Source organism: Desmodus rotundus, chromosome 3, assembly GCF_022682495.2.
Source record: "Desmodus rotundus isolate HL8 chromosome 3, HLdesRot8A.1, whole genome shotgun sequence".
Taxonomy (NCBI): domain Eukaryota; kingdom Metazoa; phylum Chordata; class Mammalia; order Chiroptera; family Phyllostomidae; genus Desmodus; species Desmodus rotundus.
In genome coordinates, this window is record NC_071389.1 from 83,507,656 (window position 1) to 83,521,129 (window position 13,474).

The 13,474-nt window shown below is 36.7% G+C and overlaps 1 protein-coding gene across 25 annotated transcripts in view; it reads left to right on the forward strand.

Moving 5' to 3' along the window:
• FARS2 (phenylalanyl-tRNA synthetase 2, mitochondrial) overlaps positions 1 to 13,474 on the forward strand; it is a 537,315-nt gene that overhangs the window by 139,101 nt on the left and 384,740 nt on the right. For all 25 annotated transcript variants that reach the window (XM_053920339.2, XM_053920330.2, XM_053920340.2 and 22 more), the window contains one exon: positions 801 to 1,433. In XM_053920339.2, the coding sequence (XP_053776314.1) occupies positions 822 to 1,433 (612 nt within the window). In that variant the 5' untranslated portion in view covers positions 801 to 821. The remainder of the gene's footprint in view (positions 1 to 800; positions 1,434 to 13,474) is intronic.

The window sequence follows — 13,474 nt, forward strand, 5'->3', positions numbered from 1 at the left end:
TCATATCCTGTCACAGGTAAGCAGAACTTTGTAGTTATGAGGGAGAAAGACAGGCATGTGCAGGATGGCTGTTTAAAATATCATCTCTTTTGCTATGTTGATAGTTTAGAGATATGTGTGTGTCTGTGTGTGTGTGTATGTATAATCATGTGCTAGAATTCAGCTAAGTTCTGTGTATTAGATGACCTATCTGACCTTTTTTGGTTATAGAGTGTAGTCAAAATAAAAGGAAGTTGTCACATTTAAAGCTTTATTCAGCATGAGCGGGTCAGAACATGACATGACATGATAATGGAAATTTTTGTTAAACCCAAGGATCTAAATGCAAGGGAAGGACATCTAGCTAGAGATTAGAAATATAAAAGTGACGCTCAAGATTCTTTTGATTTAGAATGGTAAATACTAAGCCTCGGTCAGCAGATTTTCTTTTTTTTTTAATAAAGATTTTATTTATTTATTTTTAGAGGGCGGGGAAGGGAGGGAGCAAGAGAAGGAGAGAAACATCAGTGTGTGGTTGCTTCTCACATGGCCCCCACTGGGGACCTGGCCTACAACCCCGGCATGTGCCCTGACTGGGAATCGAACTGGCAACCCTTTGGTTTGCAGCCATGCTCAATCCACTGAGCTACACCAGCCAGGGCAGATTTTTTTAACTGGATACTCTGTGTGTTGGGGGTAGAGGTGGTGGGAGAACAAAGATGTCAGTAGGACAGTGGGGGAACTTGAGGGAGACACGTAAGTCACGTTTACTTTCTGCAGGGTGAGTCTTAACTTGTGTTTTGCATCTGTGCTCTTTACAGAATCCATGAGAAGTGTCTACAATGGTTTGTTCAGCTTTCAGGAGAGTTGCCCACGTGCATGTCTACCTGGTGAGGAAGCCCAGTAGTGTCTCCAGAGGCCATCAGCTTCCATCCTTGGGTTCACGGCCTGCTGCTTCAGGGTTTGCTGCCCAAGGAGCTCCAGGTGGTGTGTTGGAGCTGCTGGGTCAATCCTACCCTCAGGATGACTACAGCAATCTCTCCCGGAAAGTCCTCTCTAGTGTTGGCAGGAATCTGCACAACCAGCAGCATCACCCACTTTGGCTGATCAAGGAGAGGGTGAAGGAGCACTTCTACAAGCAATATGTAGGCCGTTATGGGACTCCCCTGTTCTCGGTCTTTGACAACTTTTCTCCGGTGGTCACGACTTGGCAGAACTTTGATAGCCTGCTCATCCCAACTGATCACCCCAGCCGGAAGAAGGGAGACAACTATTACCTGAATCAGACTCACATGCTCCGAGCACATACATCTGCACACCAGTGGGACCTGCTGCACGCTGGGCTGGATGCCTTCCTGGTGGTGGGTGATGTTTATCGGCGTGACCAGATTGACTCCCAGCACTACCCTGTTTTCCACCAGCTGGAGGGCGTCCGGGTCTTCTCTAAGTATGAGGTGAGTCTTGAGACATTTTTCATTGTTGAAGGCATGGATAGTCTTGTCGCAGTCACTAAAGTTTATCTCAGTGAAACCAGAACCATTGTTCTTTGCATTTGTGAATCACCCATCGTTGATGACATCCTTTCTTTGTATAGGCCAAGCCTCAATATATTTTGACTGATTTGCTTTGTTAGTAATTACAGATATTGGTAGGCCTTTGTATTCTCTTGTTTGTCTTTATCCTTTTAATACTGATCTGCCTTTCTCTAGGTTTCTTCTTAAGAATGAACAGTTAGTGACTCAAATTTACCCTCAATCCAAGGTGGTAAAACATAAAGCACTGAAACCTCTGATAAATTTATTTCAGATCTGTGAGTAGAAGTTAATCATGTGTTCATGCTGTTAGAATTTCTTATCTTATAGTAGAGAGGACTGATGATTTATTGGTTTAAATTGTAAACTGTGTTCTTGTTCCCAAGCTTTTTCCTTAACCTCCTTTATTTTATGTCTGTGGACACTTTACATTTTTTTCTCTGTGAGATGTCTTTAATTGTTGCTATTCTTGAGGTATATATTTCGATGCACTGAGCCTTTTTGACTAGGAAATCTGATATTGTGATCATTCTCAAAAGACCCAACTCATTTAATCTCTTAGCTCATATCCTAATAGTATTGTGTGCATTTCTTTTTGTCTTTTTTTTCTTTTTTCTTTCTCTATCTCTCTTCCTCCCTCCCTCCCTCCCTCCCTTCCTTCCTCTTTTTTTGGCAAATTATGAAAATCCTTAAAACTTGAGTCTGTTTCCTAAAAATCTGCAGTACCACTTGTGTTTTATTCATATATTTTTTTGTTTTTCTTTATCATTTTTTTCAATTACCATTTAGTCCCCTTATACCCCAAGCCCCCAGCAATCACCACACTTGTCCATGTCCACGAGACCTTTTTCCCTTTTGCTCAACCCTCACCCCTACCACCTAAGCTGGCATCCTGCTCTCCATTTATGAGTCTGTCCCTATTTTCCTTGTTAGTTCAGTTTGTTCATTAGATTCCACATATGAGTGAAATCATATGGTATTTGTCTTTCTCTGATTCGCTTATTTTACTTAGCATAATGTTTCCAGGTCCATCCATATTGTCACAAAGGGTAACATTTTCTTCTTTTTTATAGCTGAGTAGTATTCCATTGTGTAAATGTCCTGTAGTTGTTTTCTTTACTCAATTACTGATGTACACTTAGGCTGCTTCCATATCTTGGCAATTGTAAATAATGCCACAGTGAACAGAGGGGTGCTTATGTTCATTTGAATTAGTGTTTTGAGTTCCTTTTGATACATTCCCAGAAGTGGGATTGCTGGGTCAAAAAGTAGATCTGTTTTTGATTTTTGGAGGTATTCCCACACTGCTTTCCACAGTGGCTGTACCAGTCTACATTCCCACCAACAGTGCAAAAGGGTTTCCCTTTCTCCACACCCTTGACAGCACTTGTTTGTTGATTTGATGTTATCCATTCTGACAGGTGTGAAATAATATCTCATTGTGGTTTTACTTTGCATTTCTCTGATGATTAGTGACATTGAGCATCTTTTTATATGTCTGTTGGCCATGTGTATGTCCTCTTTGGAGAAGTGTCTATTCAGGTCCTTTGCCCATTTTTTAATTGTGTTGTTTATTTGTTTTTGGTGTTGAGTTTTGTTAAGTACTTTATAAATTTTGGATGTTAACCCCTTATCAGATGTATCAGTGAATATGTTCTCCCATTCTATGGGTTGTCTATTTTGTTAATGATTTCCTTTGTGGTGCAAAACCTTTTAGTTTGAGGTAGTCTCATTGTTTATTTTTTCTTTTGTTTCCCTTGCCTGGGGAGATATATCAGAAAAAATACTGCTGCAAGCAATGTCCGAGATTTTGCTGCCTATGTGTTCTTGTAGGATTTTTTATGGTTTTGTGTCTTAACATTTAAGTCTTTGATCCATTTGAATTTATTCTTGTGTGTGGCATAAGAAGCTGGTCTAGTTTCATTTTTCTGTATGTATCTGTCCATTTTTCCCAACACCATTTATTGAATAAACTACCTTTAACTCCTTGAATGCTTCCTCTGTCAAATATTAATTGACTATAAATGTGTGGGTTTACTTCTGGGCTATTTATTCTGTTCAGTTGAGCTATGTGTCTGTTTTTAATGCCAGTACCATGCTGTTTTGATTACTGTGGCCTTATAATATAGTCTCATATTAGACAGTGTGGTTCCTTTAGCTTTATTCTTTTTCATGATCACTGTTGCTATGTGGGGCCTTTTGTTGGTTCCATATAACTTTTTGAAATATTCATTCTAGTTTTGTGAAATGTCATTGGAATCTTGATAGGAATTGCATTGAATCTATAGATTGCTTTGGGTAGTTTATGGACATTTTAATGATGTTAATTCTTCCTGCCCATGAACACGGTATGTGCTTCCAGTTATTTGTATCTTCCTTTGTTTCTTTCTTTAGTGTCTTATAATTTTCCCAACACAGGTCTTTTTTACATCCTTGATTAGGTTTGTTCCTAGGTATTTTATTCTTTTTGTAGCAATTGTGAATGACATTATTTTCTTAATTTCCCTTTCTGTTAGTTTGTTATTGACATATGAAAATGCAACTGATTTCTGAATATTAAAATTGTATCCTGCTACTTTACTGAATTCATTTGTCAGTTCTAGTAGTTTCTTGGTAGAATTTTTGGGATTTTCTGTGTATAGTATCATGTCATCTGCAAATAATGAGTTTTACTTCCTCCTTTCCAATTGGATGCCTTTTATTTCTTCTCCTTGTCTGATTGCTGTGGCTAGAACTTCTAGTACTATGTTGAATAAGAGATGTGAAAGCAGACATCCCTGTCTTGTTCCTGATCTTAAGGGGCACACTTGTAGTTTTCACCTATTGTGCATGATGCTGGCTGCAGGTTTGTCATATATGGTCTTTATTATGTTTAGGTATGTTCCCTCTAATCCCACTTTGCTGAGAGTTTTTATCATAAATGGTGCTCGATTTTATCAAAAAGCTTTTTCTGCATGTATTGATATGATCATGTCATTTTTATCCTTCATTTTGTTTATGTGATGAATCACATTTATTGATCTGTGAATGTTGTAACAATCTTGCATTCCTGGAATAAATCCCACTTGATCATGCTGTATGATCTTTTTGATGCACTGCTGTATTTGGTTTGCTAATATTTTGTTGAGAATTTTAGCATCTATGTTCATCAGGGATATTGGCCTATAATTTTCTTTTTTCATAGTGTCTTTATCTGGTTTGGAATTAGGATAATGCTGGCCTTGTAAAATGAGTTTGGGAGACTTCCCTCCACATGAATTTTATGAAATGGGAAGTTGTTAGTTCTCAGAATGTTTGGCAAAATTCACCTGTGAAACTACCTGGTCCAGGACTTTTGTTTGTTGGGTGTTTTTTGATTACAGCTTCAATTTCACTAGGTATGATCTGTCTATTCAGAGTCTCTGATTCTTTCTCATTTTGATTGGAAGATGGTATGTTTCTAGGAATTTATCCATTTCATCCAGGTTGTTCATAATATGTTCTTAGAATCCTTTGTAATTCTTTGGAGTCAGTTGTTATTTATCCTCTTTCATTTCTGATTTTATTTACTTGGGTCTTTTGTCTCTTTTTCTTGACGAGTCTGGTTAAAGCCTTGTCAATCTTGTTTGTCTTTTCAAAGTACCAACTTTTGGATTCACTGATCTTTTGTGTCATTTTTTTAGACTCCATTTTGTTTATTTCTGCTCTGGGCTTTACTATTTCCTTCCTTCTACTCACTTTGGGCTTTCTTTGTTGTTCTTTTTCAAGTTCCTTTTTAGCGTAAAGTCAGATTGTTTATTTGAGCTTTATCTCTTTTTTTTGAGATTGGACTATAATGCTGTGAATTTCTGTCTTAGGATTGCTTTCTCAGTGTCCCACAGCTTTTGGATTGTGGTGTCCTGTTTTCATTTGTTTCAGGGTATCTTTTGATTTCTTCCTTGATCTTGTTGAAGCATTGATTGTATAGTAACAAGTTATTTAGCTTACATGTCTTTGTGTGTTTTTCAGTGTTCTTCTAGTGACTGATTTCTAGTTTCATAGCATTATGGTCAGAGAAGATGCTTGATATGATTTCAATCTTCTTAAATTTACTGAGACTTGTTTTGTGTCGTAATATGTGGTCTATCCTAGAAAATGTTCCATGTGCTCTTGAAAAGTATGTCTATTCTACTGCTTTGGGTTGAAATGCCCTGAAGGTATCAATTAAGTCAATTTGATCTAATGTGTTGTTTAAGGCCACTATCTCCTTGTTGATTTTCTGTCTGGAAGATCTATCCATTGAAGTCAATGGGGTGTTAAAATCCCCAACTGTGACTGTATTTTTATCAATTTCTTTCTTTGTGTCCATCGAGATTTACTTTACATATTTAGGTGTCCCTATGTTGGGTATGTAAATGTTTACTAGGGTTATGCCCTCTTGTTGGATTGTTCCCTTTATCATTTATGTAGTGACCTTCTTTGTTTCTTACTATAGCCTGGGTTTTAAAGTCAATTTTGTTGCATATAAGTACTGCTACCCCAGCTTTTTGTCTTTTCCATTTGCATGAAATTTTTTTTCCCATCCCTTGACTTTTAGTCTATATTTATCTTTCATTTGAGATGGTTCTCTTGGAGGCAGCGGTATGTGTAGGTGTTGTTTCCTTATCCATTCAGCTACCCTATGTCTTTTGGTTGGAGCATTTAAGCCATTTGTATTTAATGTGATTATTGCTAGATATGTATTTAGTGAAATTTTATTGTTATACTCTTTTCTTCTTTTTTTTCCTTTTATTTCTCTTTTTCTTCTTCTTCTTAAAGCAAGCCCTTTAACATTTGTTGCAGTGCTGGTTTGGTGTTAACAAACTCCTTTAGCTTTTTCTTATCTGGGAAGCTCCTGATTTCTTCTTTGATTTTAAATGATAGCCTTGCTGTGTAAAGTAGCCTTGGTTGTAGGACCTTGCTTTTCATCACCTTCAATATTTCAGGCCACTCCCTTCTGGCCTGAAATGTTTCCTTTGAGTAATTCGATGACCAGTCTAATTGCTGCTTCCTTGTATGTAACTACCTGCTTTTCTTTTGCGGCTTTTAGTATTCTCTCCTTGCCTTTAAACCTTGTCATTTTAATTATGACATGTCTTGGGTAGGCCTCTTTGGGTCCAACTTGTTTGGGACTCTCTGAGCTTTCTGGACAAGTATGTCTTTTTCCTTAACCAAATTAGGGAAGTTTTCAGTCATTATTTCTTCAAGTAGTTTCTTGATCCTTGCCCTCTATCTTCTCCTGGTATTCTCACGATGCAGTTGTTCCTATGCTCCCTGTTATCCCAAATGCTTCTTGGCTCTTCTCATTTTTTAAATTCATTTTTCTTTTTACTGCTCTTCCTGCGTGTTTTTTTTGCCTTGTCTTCCAAGTCACTGATTCGATCATGTGCTTCATCTAACCTCCTTTTTATTCCTTCTTGTGTATTATTTATTTCAAATTTTGCATTCTTTATTTCTGACTGGTCTTTCTCTATGGTTTCTATATCTTTTTTCATGCTGTTGAGTATCCTTATGATAATTACTCTGAACTCTCTACCTGCTATTGATTTTTTTCACTCAGTTTATTAATTTCTTGCCTCCATTTCATCTGTTTCTTCTTCTGGAGAATTCTTTTGTTCTTTCTTTTGGGGTCTGTTTTTTTTTTGTCTTTCAATTTTGGCTGCTGCTTTGTATTTTTCTGCCTTAGCTGTTAAACTAATCAGTGATATAGCCTTAAGCTGTAATTGCCAGCCTGGCTTGGCTTAAGCACCACAGGGTGGGGCAGAGTAATTCCTGTGAGTAGGGCTATTGCTTCCTATCAGGCTGATGCCACTTGGACAGGACTGCTTTGCTGGATAAAGATGGCTTCTTTATAAAGTCATGCTATATATAAAGTATGGGCAGTGACTCAGCACAGGAATCCTGGCAGCTGCTCCTTCACTTCTTTCCCCAGAGCCACTAACGTCAGACTGTTCTCAAGCATCTCTAGTCTACTCTCCTCTCTCTCTGCTGGAGCCTAGGGTAAGTGGCTGTAGAAGAAATTTTGTGTGTTGGCCCTTTACCAGGCTCTCTGTGTCTCCAGCTGTCTCTCCCTGGCAGAGATAAATCCTGCTGCCTTTCACTGTTGGATATAATCTGGGTTCCTTTCCTGGCTCTGGTGCTGTAGGTTGGGAAGTCCAGCCTAGGGTTCAGTCCCCACACTTCCCAGGAGTACCCCCCACCTGCTGAAATATCCCTCTAGATCTTCAGCTGCCTCCTGTGGGAGCCATGCCATCCCTCTTGTACCTCCTTTCCACTCCATACCACATTGTAGTGAAGTGGTTTCTTCGGTCTGTCCATGGTTGTAATACTTCTCACCAGTTAGTGTTCAGTTGGTTATTCAGGACAATTTCTCTACAATTTAGTTGTAATTTCAGATTGGTCCTGAGAGGAGGTTAGTGTAGCTTCTACTTACTCCTCTTCCATCTTTGATCTATATTCTATTCTTATATTTTTAAACTATTTTTTTTCTAAATTAAGGAACAAATGGAATTAAATGAGGCACAGGGAATATTTTTACTTTACTCCAATAGCACTTCTTCCAAACATGTTCATTGAAACAGGAGGAATAATTATTATAAACCTCCCTCCTGCCCACACAAGCTGAATGGGTTGTTTGGTAAGAAAAGCAATAGTATAGAGTATAGGATCTTTCGGTTAATAAGTGACCATTGCTTTGTTGTAGTAAATGTCATGCTGTAGGAGACAACTGTTTGCTGCAGGACATGCAGTTTTCCTGTGAACCTCTGCTAATACAACAATAGGTTACTTTCACACAAGAATACTATCCAAGCTTAATTTCAAAGTTCCTTAGATGAGCATTCTTACTGTTTGCAATAACTATTTTCTAAGTTAGGAATAATCACTATTAATAGGAATATAAATTTATTAGGAAATGAACAAAGACAGATCAAAATCTGGGAAATATGACCAAGTGAAAGAATGTCACCTATAATTAATGTGCTAGAGGAGATATGATGCCAGTAATACGATGGCTTGGTCATGGCAACGGGCAGGTACTTAGTCCAGTTCACCTCATTAAAAATATGAAAAAGGCGAATGCACTAATTGTAAATCTGCATGCTATGACAGTGGCAGGAAGCTGCAAGACTCACACTACCGTTTTAATGGAGGAACAATGAAGATAACCTTAGACTGTGGAAAATAGGAAGAGAAGTAGGGAGTTAATTCTTATCTTGTGCTGTATTTGTTTTGTGTTTTGTCTGATTTAGTGGGAAACGGGCATGGTTAATGTAATCTGATGTTACTGTATATTCTGTTTTATAGTTAAGAAAATACATACTCACATATATGTATATAGCTAAAGTTATACTTGAACAAAATATAACTTCCGTGTTCATTGTTTCATTTACTTCTCTTAATAAAAACCTGTGAGATAGATGATTTCCATTTCAGCCATAAAGGATCTGAAGTTCTAGAAGGCTAATGACTTACCTAAGGTTACCTGACCCATTGGTGGCAGAGCTAAAACTTAACTTGGGTCTTCTGAGTTCATTGCCCATCTACTGTATTCTGTTCCTTTTTGTGGAGCTGCTTTGTAAGTAGGACTATTACCAGACAGGGGGTCGGTCCTGAGTGGGTCTGCCTAGGGCTAGCCTGTAGTGTGTGGGTTCTTGACTTCATGTGGGGAAGATTTCACACCAGTCCAGGTGACTATGAGGGTATGTTTATTAAAGCTGGGGACAGTGAAACAAGGAGGAGCTTAGCATAGAAGAAGGAACAGGAGAGCCTAGGCTAGGGTTGCCTTAGCTCACTGGGAAGTCAGAGAAAAGGGGGCCCCTGTATGGTAAGAGAACCTGCCATTGACCCAAGTGCTGAAGTTCCAAGAAGGTATGGGGGAGAGAGGGTTGGTGTTATTTTAATTCCTTGTCCTAACTAAAGTGTTTGTTCTAGATCTGACCTAATCTTGATTCTCAAAACCTTTATTACATAGAAACTTGGTAGACCCCATTTAAATTATATGATCACAGTTAACATTAATAAAGAAAAATCGATGGGATATAGTTAAAAAGTACTTGGAGTATATTTAGTTTTAAATATATTTATTTAACAACTTTTAAAAACTCTTAAAATCAATGAATTTTGTTCAATTTAGGATGCTAACAGCAAGTAGAATTGTTCTAAAAAGTACAAGGGAGGTGGGTTGTATGTGTTTAATGATGCCAAATCTTACAAAACAGATAGAGCAACTGGAATAGCAAAACCCAAAACCATAGGCAACATCTATAAGACATTTGTGTAGATCTCCCTAAGAACTTTACAAATGGGTGGTGACTCACAACGGGCAGCTGGAGATCTGCACTGTGTCAGAAACTGAGGTGGAGGAAAGCAATGGGTCTGGAAAGAAGAGAGCTTTCTTATAGTCTGAGAAAAACATTTTAGACTTACAGATTTACTAGAGGCTTTGACATTAAGTGCTAGTAATAAAGTGTTCACTGATGACCGTTAACATCATAAAAGGCGGGGTAGCCAGACTTGACGTGTCTCCTGATGGAAGAATACAATACTAACTGTAAATTCTTCCCTAGAAATTTGGAATTCAGTCTGATCAAAATCTAGATCTAACTACCAAATTTATAGGAAGTACAGAGGACAAAGAAACATGTTAAACGACACTGTGGAAATGCAATAGGCAAAATCCAGCCTGTGGGAAATTCTACATACAGCAATGCTACCCAACAGGTGATCTACATAATGAAATAAATAGAAGAATCAAAAGTAAGCACTTAGAAATGTGTAAGCAAAGATTAGTGTTTAGAAATATTTAAGCCAGCATATTTAAGCACGTTATTAGTGGACTTCCTTTGCTGAATATAACGTAACCTGGTTCAGGTGTTCTTAAGTGCTCTGGGTAGGTTGCATGTGCTCATTGTGTTTAGCAGTTCTGTGCAGCAGGACTGTGCATCAGTTTGAGATGGACTGGAGATCTAAAACTGTCCTTTCATCAGACACTTTGAGAAGCATTGTTCTACAAGATAAATAGTTCCGTTTCTTCAAATACATTGTAAGAAAAACAAAAATTTGGACAGAATCACTATAGTAGATCCCATCAAGAGAAAACATCTTTGTAGAAACAAAATGAGACCATTGGAAATTGAACATTAACTAAGTATTTGAATTTAAGGAGTTATTTTTTATTTTTATTATTAAGGTATGATAACAGTATTATATTTTTATAAAGACATTTTCTGTGAGAGATACATATTGAAATGCCAATGAATGAAATGGTCAGATGTCTGGGATTTTCTTCACAATAATTTGGGATAGGGTTTGGGGATGAATGTAAGAGGATTTGTTATGAATTGTTAATTATTGAAGCTGGATGTTAGATACATGAGGAATCATTATCCTGTCTAGTTTTGCATCTATTTGAAGATTTACTAGTAAAGGGCTAAAGAAAAAGACTGAAGGAAAACATTGGGATCAGTCAATCCAAAAAAACCACACACCCATGCTAAATATGCACTGGGTCCAGGAATGTAAGAAGATGTCAAATACTCATGAGAGGATCCATGCTTTCTTGGGGAAGACAACTATAAAGATTAAAAAAAACATCAGGAGACAGGAAATAATAAGTTTAAGAACATACATTGCATGCAATAGAAAGCTGAAACCAATTAAATTTAGAATTAATAGCCTCTCTTCCATTAGCCTGCAATGATTTTACATTTGAGTTTTTACCAAATCTGAAAGACTTGTACAGTCTGTGTGAGAGAATAGAAAAAGAAACCTGTCAAACTTATTTGTGAAGTTAGACATGTTAATGTACAAAATAGATAATAAATTTTAGAAGCTTCATCTTTAGTGAACAAAGATTCTTTTAAAATGTACTGATAAAAATTATTAAATATTTGCAGAAATTTAATTCATTTGGCATATTGTGGCCTATGGCATGATTATTATACATGTATTATATTATACCATATTAAGTGATACAAAGAGAAAAATTGTGTAATCACCTCAGGAGACACAGAAAAGTAATGTGATGGCATTTATGTTTTAGGACATTAGAAAGCATTTGATGACATTAATTACTCATGACAAAAACTTTCAGCAAACTGGGAGTAGAAGGGAACTTCCTTAACATTAAAAATTACTTTGTCAAGCACTCATCTTACAACAAACATCTTAATTAGGGGTGAATCGTGATAAACATTTCTATCAAAATAAACATTTTAGGATTATTTGCCATCACTATGTCTGTTCATCATTGTGTGGGAAGTTCTAGCTTATGCAGTAAACCAGAAAGAGAAATAGAAGTTATAAGCATTGGAAAACATGAGATAAAGCTGCTTCATATGTAGGTGACTTGATGATCTACCTAGAAAATTGAATGGAATATCCAGGTCGATTATTAGAACTGATAGGACAGTTTAGCCAAGTTGTTGGTTACAAAGAAAATATAGATATGTTTCTTAATCACAAGTAATAACCAATTAGAAAATATAGTAAATATTTCATTCACAGTATCAACTAAAACTTTGATGTCTAATTGTTGCAGAAGATGTTCAAGATATTTATAGATAAAGTGATTAGATATTGTTAAAAGACATAAAAGAAGATGAAATAAAGGAGAGCTGTACCATATTTGTAGATTCATAGGCAGGAAAACAATATTATGAATATGGCAGTTCGCCTAAAATCAATCTATAAATTCAAATTTAAGTGCAAATCTAATAAAAATGTCAACTGGGTATTTTGGAAAAGTTGAAGGACTGATCTTCAAATTCATAAGAAGGACGACGAGTTCATGCATAGCCAGAACGATTTTGAAGAGCACCAGCGTACGGGGACATGTCTTCCCAGACATCAAGAATATAATGTTCTAGTTATTAAGAAGGTTTAGTATTAGCATGAGCTTAGTCAGGTAGAGAACTCTGAAATAGCTCTACTCATATTTGGTAATTTATTATCCTATTATAAAATAGAAGTGATGGTAAATAAGTGTAGAGATAATGTAGTCTACATGAATTGCTGAGACATCAATTTTTATAGAAGAAAATTGATAATCTATCTCACACCAAATGCAAAATTCAGTTCTGGATGGATTCACAATTCATTTGTGAAAAGAAATTCTTTAAAAGTTAAAGAAGACAATACAGAGATAATCATTATCACCTTGGGGAAAGAATATGATATTTTAAACTGAGAATCCTTAAACGAGAAAAATCCTTAATGGAACGAATTGTTAAAGTTGACTACCTGAAGGTAAAACTTCTGCCTAGTAAAATACTAAGTTAAAAGACAAGCAACAGGCTGTATGTAGACATTTGCTTTGCTTGTAACTAACAGAACATTAGGGTGATTAAGTAGAAAAGGTCTCAGTATGGAAAAAAAAGACAATAGGGAGAAGTCTGTATTACCAAGTGTTGGCCAATATGTGGAGCCATGGGAATGCTCTTGAGGAGTATAAAAACCCACACCTGGAATTCCATTCCCATGTGTATATATATATTCTTTGGATACATTCTTAAGTACTTAAGAATGATATCAGCAGATAGATGAGAATGGTCATAGTGCTGTTAGTATTAGCCTAAATTTGGAACAACCCATGTTTCTACTAAGAGTAGAACAGATCAACAAATTGTGGTATGTTTAAACAATGGTATGTGAGTGTCGTATCTGTGAAAATGGGGAAACCACAACTATGTACATCAACAAGAATGAATATAGAAAGTACTATTAGGCAAAGAAAGAAAGTTACAGTACCTTACATGGTATGGTTGGATTTATGTAAAATTGAAAAAATGGGAAAATAAATAATATATTATTCAGGGGTTGTAATGCATATGTGGAAAAGTTAAGGAAAGCAAGGGAATAATTTAAAATTCAGTTTAGTTACTTCCGCGAGGTGCAGCAAGGCTGTGTTGATCAGGTAGGGGCCTGAAGGGGTCGCAGAGTTTCTGCTGCTGTTCTCTTTTCTGAAA